We start from the raw sequence: 15,998 nt of genomic DNA on the forward strand, positions 1-15,998 counted from the left end.
TCGCGATTTTCTTTTCTCATTTCTCCGTCTTTTTACTGTCTGCTCCACTAACATCAAAAACTCTTTTTCCTCAACTCCCTTTTTCAACTGCTTTTATTGTGGCCCACAATTAGCGTTGTCCATTCTTTAGACTTCAACTTTAATGTCTTTTCAGTTATTGTTTGTTTTTTTTTTCTCCAATGACCATTGTTATTGCCATAATCTTCATAGCAAGCCGTGTTTCGTCTTATAGTGATAAATGGAACTAGTCATATTTTACGCTTGGCTTGATATGGTGTGGGAAAATACCAAGAGATATGCACAGGCAATTAGGGATGAGTTTGCTGATCTATATTTCATGATTATGCAACCAAATCACCAGCCTAGAACAATTCTGTAACTCGAAAACTAAAACTGTTTCATACCTTGCGGGAGTCACCATTCAAAACTTGTAATGCATGAGTATTTAGGGTTGTTGATGTGAAGTTCATGATGTAAGAGGCAGAGGGTATTATAATTTCAGTCAAAAGTGTGCAGTCATGTCCGTCAATTATTCCATTTCTACGCAAACTAGTCCCTCAGTTTTATTGTTATATTGATGAAATTTCTCTCATTTAAGTTATAAGTCCGAACGGGATGGACTTAAAATTGTTTTCATCCAAGCTTTATTTAACATTTTTAAAATCCTATTCACCCTTTTTACCCTCACAGTTTTGACATTGTTATTTCACCAAAGACCGACCGATTCGCAATAATCCCTTGTGAAAAACAAAACAAAATCAATAACAACCGAACAATCAAAACTTATTTCCTGACCACAGAACGGAATGTTGGCATTCTGAAACGGCTCCCTACATGTCAACTTTTCCTATGCATATTTTATGCAAGCAATCCAAACCAAACCGGGCTGAGCCCAACAAGCTGTGGACCAAACCCAAAACATTCAACAAAAGGCAGTTGAAAATGTTCCATCTGGACCGCAAAGTGTTTTTTGCATACGAAAATCGCACGCATGTGAAAATCGGAAAATGCGAAAATGCGAAAATGCCAAATGCCAAATGCGATTGTTCATTGTTGCAGGAGTTGTGTGGAGGAATGCTGTGAATTTAATTGTCGGCGTGCAGAACAGCAGGGAATTGGCGGGGTAAAGTGAGCAAAAGCCAAATCAATGCAATCAAGTGAAAGTCCCGAATTTCCCACTTTCCACCGTAATCAAACGGCGGGAGGTAGAGGGGATGAAGCTATGTCAGCCAGATCCGATTTATGCAAATTGGGCAAACTTCTGAACGGAACTGGCTTGCAATCGCAACAACATAATTGAATGAAAGCAGCGGGCGGATGGAGGAATCTGGGCGGACCTTAGAGCGGCCTGTGGCCACATTATTAATGATGATGACGCCGAGCCGCTGATGAGCAGCCATCAACCTGAATGACTATGAGGGACATCACACCGAAAGTGCGTAGTCTCTGGGCCGCGCCACACTCAGATACCACTTACGCAGCTACAATTTATATCTGCTCAAGTTTGTGACAGCAAACTTGTCCTATAAATTACACTGGTCGTCGAAATATTCGTCTATAAGTGCAGACAGGCGTAGAAACGCATCTAAGATGGGTTCGCTGCCGTCCAACGATAATTGCGCCAATAATTATGCCAATTCGCTCTGACATTTGTGTACAATAAATATCTACATAGCCGAATAAACGGGCCTGCATCCAAATCACCCAAGAGTGGCCAAAATGCAAGCAGCGCATAAAAATTCGGACAAATACAGGGACAGAGGGGGGAAGGGGGCGAGATTTCCCTCGCACATTGTTTTGCCCAGTTTGCAATTTGGCTGGCAAACTGCCCGCACCGAGATATATTAGTTGGGTTTGGGTGCGCTCTTTTAGACGGCACAATGGATTGCTGCACTTTGGATTTGTGAAGGTTGTTCTATGGTTTATGGCCAGAAAATTGAATGGGTGCGAGTGGCAACATTTAAACATGACCAAATAAATTGTTCGAAATCTGAAATGCGTAGAAATTAAGTTTGTAATTTGTTTGGTTATCTTTAAAGGAAAATGTCTGTTAAAACATAAAGCCTTAGGTTAAGTCATAAAATGCTGTAAATGCATATAATGCAGTTTAATGTTTTAAAAAAATTGACAGTGTTCTGTTAATTAACAATTTGTGATTTATGGTGGATTACAAAATCCATCATGCAACTAAATTTCTGTTTGCTAGCTTACTTAAAGATACATAAAAATTATGTTTTTTTTTTGTTTTTTTAAGCCCATTGGACCATTATTTAAATAAGTGTATAAAGGAGCTTTTGTTTCATTAATTGATGAAAAAGATACATTTTAAAATGAACTGAAATATTGACTACCCGCGAAGTGGGGATCAAAAGCGTAAGGTAAAAGATAAATTGATTGGCATGAGCAAAAGACTACTTTGCCATCCCTTCTTTGTAGCTCCCTCATTTCCGCTCTCCGCTTTAATTTTTCGCAAAAGCAAGCCGTGTTTTTTTTTTTTTTTTTTATTTGTTAAAAACTCAGTTACTGTCTGTGGCAGTGCTGATATTTACAATCAATTAAAACGCGTAAAACGCTCTGGCCGCAAATTTCATTACGTGCGCGACAGTTCCCGGCGACGACAGGCGACTGACTGTGAAAGGGAAATGTGTTCGCTTCGGGCTGGGTTTGAGTTTGGGTTTGGGTTTGGGTTTTCTGGTTGCCACTGTGGGTGATGAGGGGCGTGGCGCGTGTGAATGCTTTCTGTGGCAATTAAATATGCAAAAGTAGTTACACACACACGCGATGCCGAAGCCGATGCCGATGCCGATGCCGATGCCTCTCTTTGGTGTATGCTCCGGCATAATATCACTTAATATTTAATCAAATTTAAGCATCGTCGTTGACAGTGGCAGGCAAAAAACACGAAACTCGCTTAAAGTGTTTTCGATGTCCGCAGAGTTGGTGGCCTTGGGCAAGATACATCTTAAGAGCATTTAAAAGTTACTTTGCAACATGTTTTCCAATGCTAAAATGCTTAACATATTTTTCAAATTTTGTTTCTTTGCAGGAAGTTGGTAGTATTATTGGTAAAAAGGGTGAAATTGTCAACAGATTTCGTGAAGAGGTAAACATACACAGCTCCAAATCCTATAGAGATTCCCACTTAACTTTATTATTCCTCCTCAGTCTGGTGCCAAAATCAACATTTCGGATGGCTCATGCCCGGAACGTATTGTGACTGTGTCTGGTACAACTAATGCAATCTTTTCGGCATTTACGCTCATTACAAAGAAGTTCGAAGAGGTATGTGTGCGGTACAACTAGCAAGTCCCTATAATAGAGGCCCCCAACCCAATCACCCGTTTCACATTACTAACTTCTGACCCGTTTCAGTGGTGCTCGCAGTTCAATGATGTAGGCAAAGTTGGCAAAACTCAAATACCCATTCGATTGATTGTGCCCGCCAGTCAATGTGGATCGTTAATTGGTAAGTGGACTGTGCTTATCGAAAGTCATAAACACTAATGCTTTTCATTCACACTCGGTGCAGGCAAGAGTGGTTCAAAGATCAAGGAAATTCGCCAGACCACGGGCTGCTCCATCCAAGTGGCCAGTGAAATGCTGCCCAATTCAACAGAGCGGGCGGTTACCTTGAGCGGCAGTGCCGAGCAGATTACCCAGTGCATCTATCAGATATGTCTTGTCATGTTGGAGGTGAGTCTGCTGCACATTATCCCGACAAACGACTCCAACTTAGAAGCATTACAATATAATTTGGCTAAGCAAACTTTCGATAAACAGTATTCAACTGCAAATTAATCAACTCAAGTTGGCCTAAAACAGTATTTGCGTCTTTTCAAAAAAATAGTTAGCTTTGCTTTAAAACGATTTCCGTTTAAATAAACAATGAACGAACAAAAATGTCACATTAATCGAATGTACAAACATAAGAACAAAATGGCAAATTGCAATTTATTGTCTCTTATTTTACCATTAAAAATAATTAAGATGAATATTTATGCACATAGCTGAAAATCTATTTCAGGCAAATAGTTGGCGAAGTTTGTTTGCCTGACTTTTCATTTAGTACTTACTAATTATTATTTCGGTCAACAGTCCCCGCCACGCGGTGCTACCATACCGTACCGACCAAAACCGCAGGTTACTGGCCCCGTCATCCTGGCCAATGGACAGGCCTTCACCATTCAAGGAAACTACGCAGTGCCCACACAAGAGGTATGTAGGTGATCAGGCTGGCTGATTTTTTTAAGAAAACCAGGCTAAACGTGTTGTTAAGATCAGTGAACAGTGTTGTGTACTCTAATGCCAGCCACTGCAGCTATATCTCGCTCTGTCTCAATCCTAACCGATTCCACATAAGTCCAGCTAAACAATTTTGTATCTATTTGATTTTGCCCCGACCTAGTCCAACTATCTTTTTTGGTTATTGCGCGTCTTCACTTTCTGTTTTTCCTCTTAATATCTCTTCAGTTCTTGTCACTCTACTTCTCTGTCTATATTTCTCGATCTTGTGTTTCCGCCGATAATCCAGATCCACCTGCTCGTCTCTATAGAACCCGATTATTATTTGCGACACCGTCCACGAGTCCTTCCCCTTCTTTCTCCGTAAACTCTTTAATTGGAGACCCCAGAAAGATGTCCAGAGGAGCACCTCCTACGATTTGTGACCCGTTTTTGACCCTTTTGACCCTTCTGAACCCTACCTCTCAATCTATTGTACTGATTACCGCTACCGCTACCGATTCCGATACCGATACCGATTACCGCTCCCCATCGTCGTACCCATGAGATTCATCTATTTTCAAGTCCAAGTGGTGACCCCGATCAGTGAACTAATGTGTTAACAAACTTTACAGCCATCGAATCGACGATAACAATTAACGAAACAATTTTAAAATAAACTTTAAATATGTATTTTTGTTTTGTTTTTAGTTTCTTTTGCACTCTCTTCTCTCAGGTTAAGAGCGTGTGGCTGCGAGGAGAGTGCGTGCGCGATCGGTATCTCTCTCAGTCTCTTCGGCATCTGTCTCTGTGTCGCTGCGAGAGTCTCCGGGAATCTCCGAGAATCTCCGAGAATCGAATCAGCAGCATCCTGAGGGGAGAATCGTTGGGCTCCACCTCAGAGAAAAGTGTTGAAGGCGTGGCGAGGCGAGGCGAGTGAGTTCGTGTGAAAGAAAGAAAGGCTCGCGGGGAGCTGGGGCTAGAACTCTCACTCTTCACTCTCTGCTCAGTCTCTCTGTGTCTCTAAGTTCTGTTCTGAAGAGGGCTCGCTGGCAGCGTGTGTGAAGAAGTATGTTCAAACTACACTAGTCCACCTCTCTCTCTCTCTCTTTCTCCAAACCCATCAACATACATATATCCGCCATATCTATCCAGCCCAAAAGAAACCTACTTTTTAATCAAATACCTCGACACACAACAAGATCCACAAAATATAAAACTCCTCTTTGAGCGCCAGTTAACTAACCGTATCGTATCAAATATTGAATAATTCGACACCCAAACCATATATATATACATTAACTTATTTGCCAAACTCCTGCGTTCTCTTGATATCTCTCTTGGTTTTTGTGTAGTACAGTCAATCATTGAAATTTAGTTTTCCGTACCAACGGATGTATCCGAATGACCAACATCAAGAGCAACACAACTGCAAAGCTCACAAGAGCAGTTGTTGACACATTTAGATGAGTTTCCGCCAGAACAACAATGCAATTAGCATCTACAACAACAGCATACTGTTCCAATACCATCCTGCCCGAGCCCTCACATCTGACACACTCTTAATACTTTCTCGCCACTCCTCTATCCGCATCAATAAATATTGTTTATAACTCTGTTTAAAAGTCCCATACCAAAATTGAATTTTGTGCTCTACAGAACCACAGTCAACTGAAAACAACAGAAAAACAAACAGCAAACAAATTCTATTCAATCCAGTTCAATTCAGCCCACAGTCGGTACAGTCAGCTCAGTACAAGTACAGTACAAGTACAGTACAGCACAACACGGTAAAGTTCAGTTCAGTTCTCCGACCTTCAGAGCCCCCCTCGCCAGCCATTGCCCCAACGAAAAATAAAAGTTTCTCAAAACTAAAAAAGACAAAGTTTTTGTTGTCGCATCAAATTCAATTAATGTCCATACAAAATTTAATAAATCAAAAACTAGTTGTACCATCCATTTGCGATATATATATCTCTCTCTCTCTGTCTCTCTCCCACCAATCGCTCTCTCACTCTCTCCTCCTGGTCCTGGTTATTGTCGGTGTTGGTTTACAATTCGTTAGCCTAATGCAGGGTGTAGTGTGTAAAACCCCAACAGTTGTCAACAATGGATACAGTTTGGAGGGTTAACTTTTAAAGCTGCGATAAAATGCCTTTTTTTTACAGTGTAATCCCGATATTTGATTTTGATTTGCCGTAGCAATAAAGGAAGTCTGTTGGCAACTGTACCCCCCACCTGCGCTAATCCGTCGGCATTAGTCCCACATCTTTAGAGTCCTTCATGATGTTGTATGCCCCTGAAGCCTTTGGTTCTACTGAGCCCTGAATCCGTCCCACTCGAAGTAAAAGTCCCTTCTCTGTCCCTCCTCTTAGATGTCATCATTTGTTATTAGAGCACCATCTCCCGATATCATTTATACTTTGTTCTGCGTTGCAACATATCCCGTTGAGAATCCCCGCCCTCACACCAGAAACTTGCACACACGACTCGAAAGCTTTCTCCAAGAGTTTCTCTAGCGATACGTCTATATTTAAACATGTATCTGATAAGCTTACATCTCTCCATAGCAACTACAAAGTTAAGATCTTAATTAACTTGCTCTGAAAGACATTTATTTGTGGTATACAATTTTCGTTCTTCTACTTTTCTTTCTTCCTTGTTCACATTTTTTGAATCGCAAAATAAAAAAAAAAAAACACGAAAACAAAATTGTAACTCCACACACGCACACCAAACATACACAACCGTAATGATCAATCAATCAATCGAACATAGACCTGTCCAGTATTTCCACTTGCTCTGGCTACCGGCGGTCTACATGCTGGTATCTCAGGCTTGGCGGATCCTTTGTTAAAGGGGGCACATTTACAAGGAGCGATACCAGCACACCACCATCACCTACAGCAAATGCCCGATGTGAGTTTAAAGCTATCGATGCGATTCGGTTCAAGAACACGAACAATCTCTACCAGACTCTTGAAAGAAACTGTATTCGTTTAACCAATATAATCAAACGCAACAAGACCCGAGAATCCACCTCCGCCAGGCAGAGCATGATGATGTACCGCCCCCCGTCACCTGCCTGCACCCCCCAAGCACCTGTCAAAAAAAAAAACACTCAGAAAAAATATTAAAATTGGAATTTCTTAAATTTTATGCTGTGGGTATACAAGATCTTAAACAACAATAACTTGCAAAAAACAAAACTTCTTATTTTAAAGTTTGCCTTTTTGGCAAGAACAAATCTAACCGACATTTCAACATTTGTAAAACAATAAACAATTAAATTATTTATTTAATATATTACATCTGACCAAAGACGTTACGATTAAGGATGTTTGAGTTCTTTTTCGAGATTTATTTTTATAAGAGGATAAGCATTAGATAAAGGAAAGACAAAGATAAATTTCAGAACAAAACAATTGTTTTTAGATGACAGAGTTCAGGAAGAAGCCATTTAAAAGTACAAAAAACTTAAACTTTACAATTGCTAAAAAAAAATTTTAAAAAAATTGAGGTAGAAAAAACTTAACAGTGTTCAAACTTTTTAATTTGATTTTGTTGAATAACTTTGTAAAACGTACAGTGCACGTTTTGTGTCGCTTTATTTAAGTATACTTAAAGTGTAAAGATACTACAAAAAGACGCCCACAGCAACTAAAGAAACAAATTTATAAAATTTGGTTTGTTCAAGAAGTGAAAACGAAAAAGAACGTTTTGGGCAAATTGTTGGTTTTTAACTTACCCAGACCTTTGATCGCCTAAAAGCAAACAATTTTCTTCTGAGTGTAGATAGTTGTGTTTGTATGTTGCTGTTGTAATTCTACCCTCCATAGTAACTTTCTCAGTAGCCCCCAGTTCCGGTTTTTGTAGCTTGTGTACCCAGTTTACTACCTTTGGCATTTCTTTTACGATCCCCCGTCGCCGCTACCGTTGGCAGCATTCCAATGACATTAGCATTGGGCCAACTGCAGCTCCCGGTCCAAGTCCAGGTCCCTGAAGTCGTTTGCCGCCACAAAGTCGGCGGCCGAAGTCACACTGAAAATCAACCACAAGGGGACTTGGAATACGAGGACCAAGGCGAAACCCTTAACCCAGCCAAAAGGCATTAAAAAATGCACTTTATGATCCCCCATCTCATTCCTCTCCAAAATTAAAGTTTTTCGTAGTTTTGGAAAATTGTTTCAACTTGTTTTCTTTCTATCTGTATCTGTGTGTTTGCCGTTTATGTGTTGTGTGCTTGGCAAAAAGTGTTTGTTAATATGCCAACACACACAAGTTTTTATGACAGTTTTCGCTAGATAATCCATTGTAGTTTCCCCGCTCCGCCCCATTCTCTCTCCCTCTCTCTCTCTGTCTCTGTCACTGAACTTTTTATTGAGTTGCAATTCATTTTTGGGTCATAAAATATTTCCATAGCGCATGTTTTATTTGTTTCATTTGAAATTCGTATTGCATTTTGATAAATATTTCAGTTCTTGTTTTCTAAGCTCTCACACACACACATACACACACACATATGCATCCCCCACACACACTCACATACATATGCATCTCTCCCACTCACACAGGCACACAGAAATAAAAGCACACAAAGCATTTCAATATTGTATGATTTATTTGAGATTTTCTCTAACCCTTTTTTTGTGCGCTCCTTTCTAGTGAATAATCTATTCCCTGCCTCCGTTTCCCTTTCTCCTCTTCAGATGCATTCAGATGCAATTATTCAAAACGTTTGTGCGAGTGTTGCATTTGATTTGATTAATTTATAATGCGCGTGCATAGCCGCCATTTTCTACCGACAGGCACCCCCATTTCGAGTCCTAGTTTATGTGCACATGTGTGCGTGCGTGTCAGTGTGTGTATGTTATTTGCTGTAGGTGTTATTGGTGAAAAGATTAAAACATAAAAAAAACTTCAGAATGCAGGAAAAAAGGTTCACCCAAACCAGATTAAGGAAAAAATCATACAAATAAAGTCATATGCAGAATCATAAGCATACTTTTTAGAGTAAACTCAAGTTAAATCAAGCCATAAGTCCGTTTGGAGTAGGTTTATATATGAGAAAAACCCAAGCGTAAACTTTCCTTAGGTGTACCCTTTGTAAACCTATTCAATGTGTCAACTTTCTCTCCACCTCTCTCCATCCGTCTTATTGTCTCTGTACCTATATATTTTGTAAAGCCAACTTGTAAATTATGTAGATACATTAACCAAGTAAGACAGCGGGTAATCCAGATCCATACACATCAACGTACACTGCACAAAAATACGTACACACACACACACTCATTGCCGAGCCGATGGCTCCATGTACAAAGAATAAAACACGACCCCCATTACAATCCACTCGATGGTGTATGTAAAAAGAGCTGAAGATCTAGTATTCCGTTTGCTTTTGCCTACTGCATTCTCTGTTCTTGTAACTATTTGTTTGATGCTTTTGCGTTTCTGTTTCTGTTTCCGTTTCCGTTTCCGTTCCAACCCCCTTCCCTTTTGTTATGTTCCATCTGCGTTACCTATTACTGGATGTTGACGCGCGTTGTGTTGTGATCTTGTGATCTCTTCCCTTCCCCGAAAACAGACCCCCGCCCCCAGATAAATAGATGATAATTAACCCAACTGTATACATACACACACACACCTTAACCCACGAAGCCCCTGAACCCCAGAGAAAATGATGAAATCTAAACCTAATGTGTCTCTCCTCTTCCCGCTCCGCGAACAGGTGGCGAAGAACCCGCTGGCCAGTCTGGCTGCCTTGGGTCTGGCTGGGATGAATCCGGCCAGCACCGGGGGCATCAACCACACAGGTGAGTTGAGCGCTTCTGCGGCCAGATGCCAGACAGATTTCCAATCTAATCTAGGCTCTGCCCCAGCAGCCTTGGCTGCACTGGCCGGGTCGCAACTGCGTACAGCGAATCCCGCGAACCGAGCCCAGCAGCAGCAGCACGAGATGACCGTCTCGAACGACCTGATTGGCTGCATCATCGGCAAGGGCGGCACCAAGATAGCCGAGATCCGCCAGATCTCCGGCGCCATGATCCGGATCTCGAATTGCGAGGAGCGCGAGGGCGGCAACACCGACCGCACCATCACCATCAGCGGCAATCCGGACTCGGTGGCCCTGGCCCAATACTTAATCAATATGAGGTGAGTGCATCGATCTCGTTCTGCCTCTCATCAGCTATCTCTCTGTATGTGTGAGCGAGCGTTTGTTTGTTGCGTGTCTTGTTGTCTAACATCAATTTTGTCGAATTGACTTGCTAATTGACAAAGAGAAGGTATAAGGAGGTCGTCGGTCGTAGGTCGTGGATCGTGGGTCGTGGGTTGTAGGTGAACTCTCAGTCGCGGAGTGGCGGTGCGTTCAAATGTCCACACCCGTCCAGACCAGGACGAGGCCCGGGGAGGTGGGTGGGTAGGTTGTGGGAGGGTCAGGGATTAACACGAATTCGTAGCCTAAGCCACACACATGTCCTAGCCTGTAAGTCGTAAGCCCGGCTAAGCCAAAACTAGCACCACAAATCGTATGATTTTCCACCCTCACACCCCTAGATCGTAGTTCACATCGAACGCTAGCCTAACCAACTGTTCTAGCTAATAGAAAACTATAAATATCTAACTGTATAAACCTAGCATCTAGTCTTACCAACCATGTATTAAATAAAAGTTCAGCAGGCCCCGGCCAAATCCGAGGATGAGCAGGAGGCGGATGATTATGAGGATGAAGGGGCCAGCACCGAATTAATCTACGCATCGCACACTTTTCACACAACTGAAAATGACAATCAAAAAGAAAAAGAAAAAACTGGACCTGATCCAATTGGTACTTCAAACTGCAGTTCAACTCCAAAACGATCCAAAAACCTCTATTCCCGTCCAAACAAAAAAAAAAAAAAAAAAAAAAATACCGACCCAGCCGAATCCCACCACCTAGTTCATCCTCCAAATCAAACCAACTCTTTCGGTCCATGCCTCCCCATAAAAAGAGAACAGCTCACCAAAAGTTTTCTATCCTACCATCCAAAATTTGAACGCCGCTCTCCCACCAAAACCCCCCCAAAATCGCTGAAAAAATGCCCTTCTTCTTTATCTCTCTCTCTCCGTCAACTCCGAACCGTTCCTCCACACAAAACCTCCTTAACCTTTTGCATAACAAAACACGAAAAGAATCGATAAGAGATCAAATAAAAAACCAACTCAATTCCACAAAATCGAAAAAGAACCAAATGTTTTGAAACTACCTATCACCTGCCAGAAAGCAAAAAGAAACCGAAACAAATACCAACAATATCCCAATTTGTTCCTTTCTTTCTCTCTCTCTTTCTATCTACCTTAACCGAACCTCGTCCACAGTGTTGAGCTGCAGAAGGCCAATCTACTGGAGCAGGCCCAGGCCCAGCAGAACGGAGCCGCTGCCGCCGCTCCCGGTGCTGCTGCTGCCGGAGTGGCCGGAGTTGCCGGCGTGGCCGCAGTTGCCGGAGCAGCAGCTCCGCCGTCCGGCACAAACGGAGCCATTCCCGCCAGCGTGGCCAGCGCCAGCGTGGCCAATGGCACCGCACCGACGGCCAACGGTGGCGGCAGCAACGGCAGCATCGGCAGCCTCTCCGCCCCCGGATACGCCAGTGCCAATGGCGGCGGCCAGGCCACGAACGGATCGGTTGGTGTGAATCCGGCGGCGGCGGCCGCTGCCCTGTCCAGTCCGCTGGCCTCGGCCCTGCAGCTGCTCACGAAGCCGGGAGCGCTGAGCGCGTTGTCCAATCTGAGCGCCCTGGACCTGCTCAACCTGACCACGCTGGGCAACAACAACGGCGGCAGCGGCACTCCGGGCGGACCGCCGGTGCAGACAACGGGCGTGAACCGGGCCAAGGGCCACTATGCCACCTCGCGGTTCCGGCAGCACCAGACGGAGACCGGCGGCGAGGCGGAGAAGCCGCGCAACAAGTTCAATCCCTACTAGGAGTAGGGCTGCAGCTGCGTCAGCCGGAGAGCAGTGGAGTTGTAGTCGCTTAGTCGCTTAGTTTTATAGGATTTCCATATGATAGCGTTGCGAAAGCTTTAGACTTTAGAGATTCTCGAGGAAGAAACAAAATTGTATAAAATTCGCTTTTTACTTTTGTGTGGTATGCGTACAAGCTACGATCGTATTCATATTGTATTCAGATTCGTATTCGAAGTTTCAAGACAATTTTTGCATCTAGTTGAAGCACATTATCCAAGTAATTGATAGACAGACTCAGACTCAGACTCTATGCAATATTTATCAGTGTTTTTGAAAAACAAACTAACCAACAACAATAAGCAGTCACACTTAGTTCGGCCGCATAGGGCAGCTAGACATTTAATTAATCGATCAGAATCACACAATCACACAATATCAAGCACCTTAGCATTATTGTGTATCGAATATATAAGGACAGGGTCATCTGTGCATGGCCCGATCGAGATATTTTGACCAAGTGACCAAGGACCCTAGTGGGCGCTATAGATTTTGGACCCCAAACTTTTGATAAATGCCTACTAACATATATATATATAGAAGGGTACATACAGAACTGTATCTCGTACATTACAGAAATTGCCAAATTTTAGCGCATCCTCTAGTAGCGTTCTTTGAAGCTTTAGATTAGATTAGATCGTGTTTATCGGAGTCGAAAACCGAATACGGAATACCGAATATCGATTTAGAGCAGGTGTACCGAGCATAAATGTATCCTCAACAGCCAACAATCTTTCCCCAATCCATTCATTGTAACATAGAACACGCTCCAATATATTATAATCCATTGTAATCTTTTAGACTGTAAGCACTAAATGTATTTTTTCCCTATATATACGATTATATATAAACATTAAGCATAAAGACCTAAAAGCCATTTGTCGAGAACAGAAGCAGCAGCAGCAGAGAAAAGTGAAACAGACAGAGTATGAAAAGAAAAGAACCTTCTATAAGAAGTTTACAAAGAAGAAATTCCAATGCGTTGAGCCCCCGAGCCGAAAAGGGAGCGATGAGATTCAAGCTCTGAGCAGGGGGGATCAACGACCTCTACGGACCAATTCGCTCTAATTGACGCAATCCACGCAATGAGCGTACAAAAACCAACTATTTGAATAGAAAAACGAACACACAGAGTAAACACATGGAAACGCCAAGAAAAGGCGGTCAGAGAAACATATTCTAGGCATATGTTCAATAAGAGGAGAAAAATTTGAATGAATTTGAAGTAAAACGTTATCATGTATTAGACTTTAAGTCTTTGATTGGTTAAATAATTTGATTTTTACAAATTTTCCCAATCCCTTTTGTATTTATTATGCGATTGTAAATTTTTGTTATTATTTTTAGCCAAAACACTTTTGAATTGGTCGAAAAAAAATGTTGAAAAAGTATTTGGAAATTTAATTTTCTCTACCCGTAAAGTACATGAAATTATTGTAGCTACTTTAAAGGAACTTTAATTGATTTTCTTATTATATTTACAAGTAGTTTTAAGACAAATGACACATTATGTAACACATTAAGCTAAGCGGGCTTACGATTTTATAACCAAATTATATCCCTAACTTATACATCTACATGCATACCCACATACCCATAAATACATATATGCGAACATACTTATTATGGCTCATTAACACAAAGTAGCTAAAAAAGTAAAATTCTTATAATGAATAATGATACTTCTTGACATTAACAAAAATAGACACACATTTAGAAAAGGCTTTACTTGTAGAACAACAACAACAACAACAACAAATGAAGGAACAGCAATAACGGCAAGAAACAAAGCAAAACTATTTATATTCAATGAAAAAATGATGGAAAATACATACAAGAGTTTGTAATAAAGTGAAAAATGAATACTAATCGGACCGCAAAAGAGGTTCTGCATAATCATTCGTAGTTGGGGAAAGCGACTTACCGTTGAGTGGGAGAAGTTTTAACACAATTTATGGCACACTTCTAATGCACACTACCATTCCATTTTGCCTTTCAGAATATCAATGGAGACTGCTGGTCTGCCCATACCCGGTTACCACTACATTGCGCCCAGTGCAATTGTTAAAACACCCATTCACTAAATGCAACAATTAACCGCAAGCTATACAACAGCCACGCAGCCAACTGAAGGTGGAGGAAGATCCTGGCCGGAGGATGCTGGATGCTGGATGGAGGATGCTGGATTGAGGATGGAGCAGGACACAGGCAGAGAAGCAGCAGAAACATGAAACATAAACGTCAAATGTTAAATCATAAGCAATATAACAAAAAAAAAAAAAAAAAAAAAAGAAGGAAATTTAAGGAGAACAGAACTCATACGACACTGTCAGCGATCACACATTGAATACATTACACTCATACCCCCAGACACACACCACACTCATAGACAGACTCGAAGAGAACCATACATACACGTTATATTTATTCATTGATTCTTATTAATTATGATATTTTTCATTAAGTTTTAAATGCAAGGGCAAAACAAATACAAGAACTTTTATGTTAAACCGTTTTCAAGGGGGCCCAACGGATCACGTGTGGCCACCTAAAGTAAGAACAGAACAGCAATTAATTGTAAGATTAGTCAAAATGAAGACAAAATAAAAAGTATAAAAATCAATTAACCACGTAAACATACAAAAATGCGAAAACGGCAGCAATTTCAAAATGCAGTTAATTCTAAGCCAACTATTTGTGCATGAGCATGACCAAAAAAAGAAACAACAAACAACAAACACAAGAAAAACAAAAACAAAAAGTAAAAGTAAAAGAAAAGAAATGGAAAAAAGGAGAACGGATATGGATATGGATGAGACATTGAACATACAAGCAAACAAACCAAGCAAGCAAAGACAGACAGATAGATGATTACAGACACAACATAAATTATATTTACAGCAAATTGCATCTAGCATTGATGTTTGCGTTTGTTAGTTGTTTGTTTATATGTATACATATATATTATATATAGACACGGCGATATATTGATATGATAATTTTTATTTTATTATTTCTATTATGGTAATTGTTATCGAAATTGTATTTGTGATTTTTGAATATGTTTAGACTGATGTGCAAAATTAATTCTGTTTATTAATTACAAGTAAACTACACATAACAAATTATGGACTAAATACTAGATATCTCTCTCTTTCGTTCTATATTCTATGAATTTACTCATTTATTCAAAATTAGATTTAATTTGTTGACAGCAACAAATATTGATAAACAAAAATCTAACTAGCAAAAGGATTTCCAATTGAATATCTTATCAAATATGTTGTAGTTTCTTTCGTTTGGTTTCTAGTGAAAATGCCTACTGCTGAATGGTAAACCACATTTAATCTACTTACAAATTAGCGAAAACAATTCGAGTTACAATAATAATTTATAAGCACTTTTGCGGCGATTTAAAAGACTTTCTGAAGCGTTGAAAAAAACGAGAAATGGATTTAAATATTATATTACAATTATGCTTAAATTAAAGTATAATTTAAATTTATTAGCTGTTAAATTTATACGCAAAAAAAAACTAAAAAACAAAACAAAAAACAACCACAACAAAGAGAACATCAAAAATAAACTGATTTTCAATGTTAAAATTAAATTAATTTTATTCTAATTTAGTTCATAGGCTGGGCAGTTAAAACCAAAAAAAAAAAACAAAAATACACAAGTGTGGTAATTACTTTAAGTCACACAAAAACGTTTAGTTACTTATACACACTAATTCACAACAAAGCCTCTGGATATGAGCTAAACGGTGTCGAAA

General features: G+C 40.5%; 1 protein-coding gene across 18 annotated transcripts in view; it reads left to right on the plus strand.

Moving 5' to 3' along the window:
* LOC108143208 (poly(rC)-binding protein 3) overlaps positions 1-14,846 on the plus strand; it is a 49,026-nt gene extending 34,180 nt beyond the window's left edge. For 2 of the 18 annotated variants that reach the window (XM_017267477.2, XM_041708373.1), the window contains exons 3-10: positions 3,047-3,103; positions 3,166-3,282; positions 3,373-3,466; positions 3,530-3,693; positions 4,096-4,215; positions 7,000-7,140; positions 9,953-10,377; positions 11,581-14,074. In XM_017267477.2, coding sequence (XP_017122966.1) covers positions 3,047-3,103; positions 3,166-3,282; positions 3,373-3,466; positions 3,530-3,693; positions 4,096-4,215; positions 7,000-7,140; positions 9,953-10,377; positions 11,581-12,184 — 1,722 coding nt within the window. In that variant the 3' untranslated portion in view covers positions 12,185-14,074. Of the gene's footprint in view, positions 1-3,046; positions 3,104-3,165; positions 3,283-3,372; positions 3,467-3,529; positions 3,694-4,095; positions 4,216-6,999; positions 7,141-9,952; positions 10,378-11,580; positions 14,075-14,222 lie in introns of those variants that run through there. The other 16 variants (XM_017267479.2, XM_017267480.2, XM_017267481.2 and 13 more) reach the window with 16 other exon arrangements.
* Positions 14,847-15,998: the final 1,152 nt, after the last annotated feature.

This window comes from Drosophila elegans, unplaced genomic scaffold (assembly GCF_018152505.1).
Source record: "Drosophila elegans isolate 14027-0461.03 unplaced genomic scaffold, ASM1815250v1 contig_208, whole genome shotgun sequence".
Classification (NCBI taxonomy): Eukaryota; Metazoa; Arthropoda; class Insecta; order Diptera; family Drosophilidae; genus Drosophila; species Drosophila elegans.